At 35.8% G+C, this 12,513-nt stretch overlaps 1 protein-coding gene across 3 annotated transcripts in view; it reads right to left on the reverse strand.

Moving 5' to 3' along the window:
* Positions 1 to 12,513, reverse strand: part of LOC147833511 (uncharacterized) — a 144,785-nt gene that overhangs the window by 13,791 nt on the left and 118,481 nt on the right. For 2 of the 3 annotated variants that reach the window (XR_015512198.1, XM_087288286.1), the window contains exon 5: positions 10,577 to 10,635. Coding sequence is in view for 1 of the 3 variants with exons in the window: in XM_087288286.1 (XP_087144412.1) it covers positions 10,580 to 10,635 (56 nt within the window). In the remaining 2 variants the exon portion in view is untranslated. Of the gene's footprint in view, positions 1 to 10,554; positions 10,636 to 12,513 lie in introns of those variants that run through there. The other variant, XR_015512199.1, reaches the window with a different exon arrangement.

A 12,513-nucleotide genomic window follows, 5' to 3' on the forward strand; every position in this document is an offset into this window, starting at 1 on the left:
CCGCTCTGTGGATACCCACGCTCACCCTGGGCCATCTATATTCCACCCATGCCTTGGCAATATTGATATTGGCAGGCGAGCTGCTGATATTGGGGACGTAATGATGCAATTAAAACTCCAAGCATTTTACTATTATTGGCACGCGCACCCAACTCCCCCCCCCTTTTATTTTAGGAGGCAAATATGATTTGGAAACCACAAGCACAGACCGCGCTCATAATAAAGAAATGCACGGTGTCATTTTTAGTCCATCCATCACTATATTGTTCGGAGGGCTGATGCATTCTCTGAGAAAAGGCAGTGCGATCTTTTAATGGCTGCATTGGCTGTGTTTAAGTGGTGATGGGTTTTACGTGCTGTTTAATCGAGAGTCAAGGAGAATTTGCTTTTTGACACGGTGGCAAATGAGGAACAGCATTACTCGGAGAGCTTGTCTAATATCATTTGGGAAGATCAAGGCATGACGTAGGTTAATTGATATTGAGTAAAGCAGGAGAGTATCTGTGCTGTTTGTTTTCAGTTTGATTACATTGTTAAAGGTCAGTTAGTCGTGTGATGGAAAGCTGAGTTCTTACATTCTTCGGTCAAAAATTTCTTTAATATGCTGATTTAATCAGGGGTTAGCACTGTCTCCTTACAGCAAGAAGGTCGCTGGTTGGCCAGCTGGTGTTTCTGGGTGGAGTTTGCATGTTCTCCATGTGTTGGCGTGGGTTTTCTCTGGGTGCTCCAGTTTCACAGTCTATACACATGCGCTCTGGTTGTATTAAAAAAGCTAAATTGGCCCTATTGTATGTGTGTTAATGTGAGAGTGTATGGGTGTTTTCCAACACTAGGTTGCAGCTGGAAGGGCATCCGCTATGTAAAAACATATTCTGGATAAGTTGGCGGTTCATCTGCTGTGGTGACCCCTGATAAGTAAAGCGAGAAAGCCGAAGAAAAATTAATAAATGAATGCTGAGGCGAGGCAGTGGCGCAGTAGGCAGTGCTGCCGCCTCACAGCAAGAAGGTCGCTGGGTCGCTGGTTCGAACCTCGGCTCAGTTGGCATTTCTGTGTGGAGTTTGCATGTTCTCCCTGCCATCGAGTGGGTTTCCTCCGGGTGCTCCGGTTTCCCCCACAGTCCAAAGACATGCGGTACAGGTGAATTGGGTAGGCTAAATTGTCCGTAGTGTATGAGTGTGTGTGTGTGAACGTATGTGTGGATCCCAGAGATGGGTTGCGGCTGGATTCATTCCGCTGTGGCGCCCCCGGATTAATAAAGGGACTAAGCCGACAAGAAAATGAATGCTGATTTAATATTACGAATTATGAAAATATTGTGGAAACATTTAGGAACAGAATGTTCAAAACATATTAAAAATATATTAATAATAAATAAATATATAAAATTAGTCTAATCGACAGTCTAGACAGTCAAGAATAATTCACTCTTGTGAATTCACGGTGGCTAATAAACATTGCTATTACTTGAGTATTATTGCCCAACAATGAAGAAGCTTTATTCATTTTTATAAATGGCTTTTAAAATGTGCTGTATATCTGTGATGCAGGGATGATTTTTCAGCATCATTTGTAAAATATTTTCCTAACCACGAAAAACTTTTGTTTATATGGAGTAAACCCGAGGATTTTTAAAATAAAATAAAATAAAATAAAACAAAAAATAGAAAATAAATAATAAAAATAATAAAATGTAATTAGGTAAAAAAAAAAAAAAGAATACAATTAAATTAAATTTTAAAATATTAAAGAAAATAGAAAGTAAAGAAAAGAAAAATAGAAATAAACAAATAAAATAAAAATAAAATAAATGAAATAAATAAAATTTAAATTAAATAGATCAAATAAAAATAACAAATACAAATGCATTATAAATTTCTATTTGAATATATTCATATATAATTTTTTCCTGACACAAAGATTGATTTTAGTGTCACATGGCCATTTGCAAATCAGTATGATAAATAGATTCTAGAAATGCATTATTATTATTATATTTAATATTATTATAACGTTGAAAAAGTATTCTTTAATGAAGGACCTTTCAATAGAATCCTTATAAATGCTTTTACTGTGATTTTTGATCAAGTGGAAGTGAAAAAATCTATTCCACAATTCAAAAAAATTGGAAAATATTTTTATAATTTAAACAATCGTTTCCTGCTTGAATATTATCAAACATAATTTATTCCTGCAATGAAAAACTGAATTTTCAGCGACCTTACTCCAGGCTTCAGTCTCACGATCCTATAGAAATGATTCTAAGATGCTGTTTTGATGGTAGAGAAACATTTCTGATCATTACAATTGTACTGCTTTATTTTGTTTTACATTTATGCACATTATTTATATGTAAAAGAACGTATAAAACAAAGTAAACGAAGTTCAAAACAACAGCATTTGCTCTGTGTAATATCCTCTTTCAACATGTTGGCAAATGAGAAACGCCATTACTTGAAGATCTTTCCTAATATCATATCCTGGCGAAAGTTACACACCTCTACGCGGTTTTAAGGCCATATGTTCTTCCTTTGTTCCAAGATGACTTCACGTCACTTACGCTTCTTATTAGTAAAATGATTTATGCCACATTCGCTCTGAAATTTAGCTTGCAAATGAGAAAATGCATTGTGACTCCACCAGATGTGCACAATAAAACAAGATTCCCATTGTAATCTCGGGTACTTAGTTTATATGAAGCTAATATAAGGCACACTTGGATGTGGCAAAGTCACTCTTTTTAAAATTTGACTATAAATGATTGGAAATAAATTGTGTGTTTTATGCCGGATGGCATGAGTGGGTTGATAAATTAGGAACAGTTTTGTACCCTGACTTATCTACAAGACAAACCTGGTGGAGATCACAGGGATTAATTGCCTCAGAGGTGTGAAACGCCGCTTTCCCATTCTTCCCACACACTCCGCGCCTAAACAATGATTAATCACCCTATAACTATTCTCCAGAGGATCCCAGCGGTTGCCAAGACGGCTCTTATCCGAGGAAATCCACGCACGCAGGTTGGGAAGTACTTGCCAGGTACGGCAAGGCAACCTGTCCCCATTCGTTATCAGATTAGGTGCGTGTCAGCGAGCAGACGTGAAGCGGCCTGCTGTCACTTACGTGTCCGTCGGTGAAACCCGAGCTCATGGAGGCGCTGTGTAGCGTTTATGATGGACTGAGGGCAGCTCTAAACTAAAACAGCTGAGGTAAAAGTCGTCAAACTGCTGAGTAAACGCACTGTTAAGCGAGGTCACTCTGCACTAGTAGTGAGAAACTGTCCTCACCTTTAGTTAGATCAGAGGTGCCCAAATTTTTCTTATGAGGCTCCAAAAACCAAAGTTGATTAAGGGCGGTGAACCGCAGGTCCTAATTTATTATATCATTTAATTAATACTATTATCATTCATTTATTTTTCTTCTGCTTAGTCTCTATTTCAGAGGTCGCCACAGTGGAATGAACCGCCAACTATTCCAGCATATGTTTTATGCAGCGGATGCCCTTCCAGCCACAACATTTAGTTTAATGCTGATTTAATTCATAGCATATTTAATCAATTATAAAGCAAACTCAAGTTCGGTAACTTTACAAACAGATAAGAAGTAATTCTGAAAGCTGTAGAAGTGAAAGTGTATTATGCCACAATCCACCGCCAATATAGATTATGCCACTAACTTTTTCTTTTTTGCACAAGTGCGAACTGTTAAATATCATCACAACACATAATCATTCCACAATAAAAGTCTGCTTTGCTTGTGTTGAGGAACAAAATAAAAAATGGTAAAGAAAACAAAAGTCATTGTGAAGTTTAATTCTGTTATAAAGCATCTCTATGAATTCATTATTATTACCTTGCAATCAATTATGAAACTAATCAGCATCTCTACAGAAGGAAAGAGAGACATTGTTTAAATAAAATTATTGTAGATTTGGGTTTTTAAAATAAGATTGTTATGCCTGTTTTGAAGCATAATAATCAGGAAGATTATTAATAAAGGAAGAAATTGTTTTGAGGAAAAACACTTAAAGGTGCAGTAGGTCATCAGCCAAAATTCAAACCTGTTAGCATAATATTTTTGAAACACAGTCCCACTCCTGCTGTCCAAAGCCACGACTCCTGATATCACAAATACGCACAGTAAAGCTGACAGCAGACAAACCACTAGATCATGTCATTCGCCAGTTAGAAAACTTTATTGTACTTTATAATACTACAATTCTGAATGAAAAACTGTATTATATTGTATGTTGCAGATTTTCTGTTGTGTAGCAAGCAAAACTTGTTATTATTGTACAATATTTCATGCATCCAAGGATTGCTGGTCTCACTCTTTTATATGCTTTGTCCTAAAGCCACTACCGTTTGGTTAGTAGTTGGCCGGCGACGTGCAGGATTTACACTTATTACTAAGCCATATTTACATGCTATTTCAAAGCGAATATTCAGAGTAGCACGGTAAACATTATAGAAAGCGCGGCTGTCACTGTTCAAAAATGAACCTCTGGCTGCGTCCGAAACCGCATACTTCCACACTATACAGTATGCTAAAATCAGTATGCGAGCCGAGTAGTATGCCCGAATTCATAGAATTCGAAAAACAGTATGCGAGAAGTACCCGGATGACTTACTACTTCCGACGAAATTCTGGAGTGCGCATCCCATGCACGCTGCTCTATCCCATAATGCCCCACAAATTCATGAATGGAAGTGAAGTGACGCGACTGATGCAAGTAGGTCATGTGACCATGACAAAATGTTGGATGTAGTGCGTCCGAATTCCATTCATACTTTTCACGTTCATACTGCACAGAACGTACTTTTCTAACGGCCGAGCTGTACGTTTAAATTAAAATGCAGTACCTACTGAGTAGTAGGCGGTTTCAGACGCAGCCAATGTGAATATAAAAGCAATTTCAGCTCAGTAAAGCAGGCTAGGCGGAATAACGATATTTACAGATGCTTTGTTGTTTTACTAAATAAAAATCTACATTATCGATGCTATAAAAATAACCTACGAAACTAAAGGTCACATCAATCGTTCACCAGAAAATTTCAGTGCTGAACAACACTTCTGTACATATAACCCATTTATAATAACTCAATCTACATCAGCTCTGAGTGAAGCTAAAAATTTAAAAGATTATCACCTGTCTAAAAGAATTACTTCAGCCATGGTGTCGTCCTTCCTCCAGCCTGCAAAACTAACTTTGATATTCATTCAGGATTTCAAAGTTTTGATTCAGCATTTGATTTTACTATCAGAATGATGGGAATTATCGGCCCGACAATATTTAAATGGATGAATATTTTTTAGTCTTATGACTTACCCAGAATATAATAACACATATAAAAACATTCAGATCATTTATTTTAATCATTACTATTGGAATGTGAAGAGAGTTTCAACCAGCACAACAACACATGTTCCTAAAGACAATCACCTACTGCACCTTTAATTTCAAGATATTATTTCTGAAAAACAAGACCATATTTACTTTTAGCTAGAACATTTAAATAGAAAAAAAATGCCTTTTAACATATTTAAACTTGAAAGAAGACAAAACTCCATGTGAGAAAAGGATTTCTCACTGTTCCTGTGTTGTAACAGTCATGTTATTCCATTGCCACAGCCATATCACCCAGCAGTTCAACACCGGTTACCCACTGAAGCTAAGCAGGGCTGAGCCTGGTCCGTACCTGGATGGGAGACCACTGGAAGTGGTGTTAGTGAGACCAGCAGGGGGTGCTCAACCTGTGGTCTGTGTGAGTCCTAATGACCTAGTAAAACTGAAGGGGACACCATACTGTCAGTAAGTGCCGTCTTGCAAATGAGATGTTAAACCAAGGTCCTGACTCTCTGGGGTTATTTAAAATCCCATGGCATGATAGGAGTGTAACCCCGATGTCCTGGCCAAATTCCCCCTCGGCCCTTACCCATCATGGTCTCCAATCATCTTCATCCACTGGATTGGCTCTATCATCGTCTCTTCACTCCACCAATAGCTGGTGTGTGGTGGGCGCACTGGCGCCGTTGTCCTGTGCCTGCCGTCACATCATCCAGGTGGATGCTGCACACTGGTTGTGGTGTGTAGAGAGCCCCCTCATGACTGTCAAGTGCTTTGGGTGTATGGCCATACACAATAAACGGGCTATATGAATACACACATTACAAGTAAAAATAATAATAATAATTCCAAATGAAAAAAGCATCTTCATCTCAAACATATTTTGCCAGAATCAAGAAGTGTTGATGTGTGCATAGTGAGTTTGCAGTAATATGAGTAAATCTATAACATTACAAAATATTAAAGATACTTTCTTCATCTCACAGTTAACCGTGCCTGAATCAAGGCCTGCTATATTTATATATTAGGCCTGCTCTCGCCAATTGGTGAAGTTTTTATCCCTCTCCGCTGTCACCACTAGCTTGCATGGTTTGGGATCGGTAGAGCTACGCATCGATGTATTTGCTGTTCAGTGTTTAGGCCTCAATATTGACTAATAAACCACACTGAACTGAGCTGAACTGAACTTAAACACTAAATACTGAACTACACTGTTCCTATTTACTATGATCTTTTATTTATAGCTGCTTTGACACAATCTACATTGTAAAAGCGCTATACAAATAAAAGTGAACTGAATTGAATATATTTGTTCATGGAATGCTAGAAAACGTCAGAATAAAAAAAAGCTCTGCTCTTCGCCTCTGGGCCCAAGTGACCACTTTGCTTTGGTTTGGTCAGTTAAGGAAAGGAGGCCGGCGTTTAATATTTGATGGCACCTGCAGCGAGTGTCTGCGTGCAGTAATGCAGGTGACAGATAAACGGAGCGTGCTCCCCGGGCACCTGCGGAGAGTAAGTGCACGGCTTTATCTCTATACCAGCTCGATATCTCAAATGGATAACTTGTGTAGCCTCTAATTTACATTAGGCGGGGAGTGAAGCGTGAAAGCTGCGGTGAAGGCCGTGACTCCTCCAATTAATGCAGCTCTGCTTACTGTATGCACAACTTACACTGGGCCCACTGGAATGTAGGAGCGCATAAATCTGCACAAACTAACACTCACTTCACAACACACAACTGGACATCACCATTTAGAATCGCTTTTAGTCAAAATGATCATTTTTCCCCCCAATTTGGTTCAATGGAAAGATTATTTCAACACATTTCTAATCATAATAGTTTTAATAACTCATTTCTAATCACTGATTTATTTTATCTTTGCCATGATGGCAGTAAATAATATTTGACTAGATATTTTTCAAGAAACTTCTATATGTTTTAAATTGACATTTAAAGACTTAACTAAGTTAATTGTATTAATAAGTAATTAGGGAAGTCATTATATAAGAGTGGTAATAAGTATATATATATAGCTGAAAGGGGCTAATAATATTGACTCTAGTCCTTTAACTACCCCACCAAGAAAAAAAAAAAATGTTTGGATTGCATTTCTTATTTCCTAATGTCACTAGTTAACACACATAATTCATTTTTTTCAACACATCCCATATATTCTAAAATATCAGCTTCTACCAAATGGTTGATATGTAAAATCACCTGAATTAATACATATACTATGAGAAATCTGAAATATGAAGTGTAAGACTATTTTATTTTAAAAAAGAATTCAAAATAAAACTTTTTAAACACTAAATCAACTTTTTTTTTCAGTATGCAATAAAATATGATTCACATCAAACATAATTTTGGTTTAAATGTAAAAAAAAAAAAAAAAAAAAAAAAAAACAAGAAAGCAAATGTAGTAGTGCAACAGGATTATGTTTGTTTGTTTTGTTTGTAAACCAACAGTGTAGTGTAAGCCTTTATTTAAAACAGTCATTGTTTAAATGACTTTAACAGTCATTATTTAAAACAGTAATAACATGGTCAATTTATATATACACACACACACACACACACACACACACACACACACACACACACACACACACACACACACACACACACACACACACACACACACACACACACACACACACACACACACACACACACACACACACACACACACACATATATATATATATATATATATGTGTCAGGGGCGCCCCCAAGGGGTGGCCAGGGGTGGCCACGGCCACCCTTGTGTAAACTCTGGCCACCCCTGTGGCCACCCCAATATGATAGTTGCTGATATTATTAATTTAAATGTATTTACTTAAATTCACAATACTTCAATAAATAAATGAATAAATAAAATTCAGCCAAATTTATTGTGGATTGATCAGCGCCACTGACGAAGCTGATTCAATGAGATTGCACACTTTTTATTAAGAAATTATTATTTTTGAAATGAGAAAGTTGTGTTTCATCTGATTGAAAACCACAAATCAAAAATAAATAACTAGATGCATTTTGAAATCTGCTTTTCAAAATTTTGTTGGGTTTTGTTTGGTTTATTAATTCATTCATTAATCATATTCATTATTCATAATTCATTAATGTTAGACATGGCATATGTTGTATGTTGTACAAGAAATAACTTACCTGAAAGAGGTTTTAGACTAAATATTGATTTTTATTTGGTTTGCACTTGTACTTGCGGAATAAATTACAATATTTCAAGAGTAATTATTGGAATTCATTAAAACTTCATTATTTATTTTACCAAAAACAAAAATATAACATTACTCTTTATTCACAATATATACACAATTCATATTTTTTTGTGTGCCACCACAAGATTTGTTGTGGCCTTACTTGGCCACCCCTAAGAAAATTTTCTGGGGGCGCCACTGATATGTGTGTGTGTGTGTGTGTGTGTGTGTATATATAAATTCAATAACAGTACACAATTGTTTTATATAAAATATTTATTTAAATTATTTAAATAATTCAACTAAACAACATACTTATTTTGATACAAACACCATATAAAGGTTTGTTTTATTATAAATTTTATTATTTTAGCATATTTCACAAACACAAATGCAAGTTTACAAAAAGCAAACCAGTCCAGCGGTCTTTTTGGTTCTAGAAAAAGAGATTATATAGTATATAATGGTGATTTCCAAGGCTGAAAATAAAAAAGCAGTTAAAATGACTAATATTGTCATGGTAACCAGCAATCTAATGCTTGCAGATCGCTGGAGAACTACGGATCTGTCACTGAACCAAACTACAAATAACATCATGCACCTCATGCACACCAGTTCCTAATTCCCTCTGATTACACACACAGCTGATATCTCATCATGGAGTGATTCCCTGGAACTAATATTCACCTTTCACACATGTGGCTGAGTCTTGTTACTGTTTATATAAAACTTTGCATGTTTGTTTTTTGATCCCTGTACTGTTTACACTGTTTCGCACCATTTTCTGCCTGCTCTGACCATCACTTGTTACATCACATCACAATACTCTGGATTTTCTCTGTTGTTCTCGGTGCTCCTGTTTACCCTTGCCTGTACAACCATCGCATTTTATAATAAAGCTGCATTTAGAACGAACTCTATTACATCCTGTCAAAACAAATACAGGTTCCTCCTCCAAAAATTTTACATAAAATGTCTATATAAATGTATATTTTCTGCATTTTACTTTTACTGAAATTAAAATTGTATAACAGATTCATCTATTGATTGGTTTAACCTCTTAAAGCCAACTGCTATTTTGGGCTCTCCGCCTTGATTTTGCCTATCCATTTTCGAATGCTTTCCAAATTCATATGCAGAAGTTTGAATAAAAAAAGTTTGGTATCATTTTAAAGAAAACTCTTTGAATGTTCATAAAACACTGTTTAAAGTAATTTTAAAAATTGTATATGTTGTCTGTGTTTTAACAAACCCCTCCAAAAACTGGGGTTGCCTGGTGATTTCCAAAAATATATATATTTTTTTAAAACCATAAGAATTACCATAAGTTATCCATAACCTACTGAGGAGAATTTTTTTTTTTTTTTTTAGTTACTATATACTTTATAGTTACTATATAGTTACTATAGTAGCTTATAGTTAATAGTTCTATTGGATTGTGACCCCTGGGGTAATTACATTATATTAAAGACACAGCAATATCATCAGAGGCAGCAGATTGATTTTACAACACCAGGTTAAATTTTGTGGCCTATATACAGCACCGATATACATAAAAAAATTAAAAGAAGAATAGACTTGGGTTTATTAGTGTGTGTGTGTGTGTGTGTGTGTGTGTGTGTGTTTGTGTGTGTGTGTGTGCACCATTGCATTTATAACCACTGTATTTATAACCACATCAGAGGATATTGGGGGTCGCGAGTCACTGGCATTGTCATTTTGGGGGTCGCAGGCTGAAAAGTTTGGGAACTCCTGCCCTAAACAATTTATTTAAACCTGAAATTTTTAACATCATTAATCTAGTCTCACATGACCTTTTTGTTATAAGACGGTTTGCTCAAAAAATATATTTTTATTCACTATTAATGTTGTAAAGTACCATGCTGCTTCAGTAATATCTGATTAATAGAAGGAAGCAGCATTTTGTTAAAACAAAAATGTTTTTGGATCATTTCAATGTACTCATTGTCCCAAAATGTTGTGGATAAATGTAAAAATAAAAAAACTCCTACCTTCTAAGGCACTTTTCTGCACAACTTTTCTTTCTTCAAACCAATAGTTGCATCTGCATCTAAAGAAAAGAGAGTAGAAATTATATTAAAATTCACAAAAATACACTCAAATTTCAACCATTCCCCTTCAACAGCATGATAACACCCATTGACCATCTAAACAAGGCCCAGATCAGTCTGAAAACAAGTAGCGGCATCTGGTAAACCGGTGAAAGTTTCTCCGTGGAAGCAATTGGGGCCTCCGAACAAAGCGAAGAGCTGGAAAACAAAGCAGTTCTGGCGGTGTGGTAAACACTGATGGGCTTCTTGCCAAGCACACCGTACGCCGCGCGCTGGTTTCATTTCAATGTGTGACAAAATACGGCCGTCCTGACACGTCTCTGAATGTTAACAATGGCAATGTGTTGTTGCGGCGGCGCAGAATTAAAAAGACATTTTTACACCTCGTAACATATTTTCACATCGCCACAATATGCAATCTGTTGTATTGAAATAAAAAAAGCGAAAATACATACCGGCGCTCAACAGTGTTAATCAGTGTAATTTATATGTTCATAAAAAAGAGGGCGCGATGGGTTGACACTAGACACGTTTTTTTTTTAAGGAGCTATGATTATAAGCATTGACTTAATCAGTTCAGAGAGAGAAGACAATTCACAACATATTATTTCCTTTCAACCCTTAACAGGTTCTGAAGCAACTAATTCGGGGGGCCGAAGAAAGGAAGAAGAGACGAGGACTAGTTTTTTGTATTATTTAGCACTTTTTAAAAAAAAAATCCAAGACATTTTCAGCTTTCAATTTGCTTATACATTCATCTCGCCTCTTCGAATGAGCTCCTCTCCATTCCAGTGCTTCCTTTTGTCCTCTTTCTGAGAAAGACACAATCTCAACTTGATTACCTCCTACTCTGTCATTACCTAATAAGATTCGGCGCGCAGCAGACGCAGGCTTTTTTTTCCCGTCGATCTCTCCGTGCAGTGATTGCACCTTGTGCCGAGGACTGTTTGCTCAACACTTCCAGGCTTCAAGGGCCATTTCGCCTCATTCCGGCACAGGTGGCAAATGCGCTGGAGGTCGTCGGCTATAAGTAACAGTTAATTAACATTTGAATCACTTTCTTTTGAGATGCCGAGGGTACGATTGGGAGTCACGTGCTCAGACGGGTCCCTGAGGAGGAGGACGATCGGCGGCGATGAAGAAGAATTCTCGGGGGGGTTTTGATGCCGCTCGAGGGTTTGTTATTGCCGTCGGTCCCCAAGGGCGAGACGTAAGCAGTGCTCAAAAAAACAAGGCGTTATGCAAATAATTATTCGAGACGTGCCATTAACAAGGGCGAAACGTTTACATTTGTGCATCTAAAGCGGCTGCATTCAGGGAAGGCTGTAGGTTTTGCTCAAGACCAATGACTTTGGTACAGTAAGTGGCACTTTATTGCTACCAGTTGAGCTACATGAAGAAAAACTATTTAGGTTTATTGATTTTCACATCTAAAATGTACAATAGAGATGGTTAAAGATGTGCAGCAAGACATTACATATTTAAAATATTCTTAGTTTCTAAAAAAAATTATATATATATATATATATATATATATATATATATATATATATATATACATACATATATACACACACATATAATGTATATATATACATATATACATACATATATATATACATATATATATATATACACATACATACACATATATATATATATATATATATATATATATATATATATATATATATACATACATATATATATATATATATATATATACATACATACATATATATATATATATATATATATATATATATATATATATATATATATATATATATATACATACATACATACATATATATATATATATATATATATATATATATATATATATATATATATATATATATATATATATATATATA

Source organism: Danio rerio, chromosome 16 (genome assembly GCF_052040795.2).
Source record: "Danio rerio strain M-AB ecotype USA chromosome 16, GRCz13ab, whole genome shotgun sequence".
NCBI lineage: Eukaryota > Metazoa > Chordata > Actinopteri > Cypriniformes > Danionidae > Danio > Danio rerio.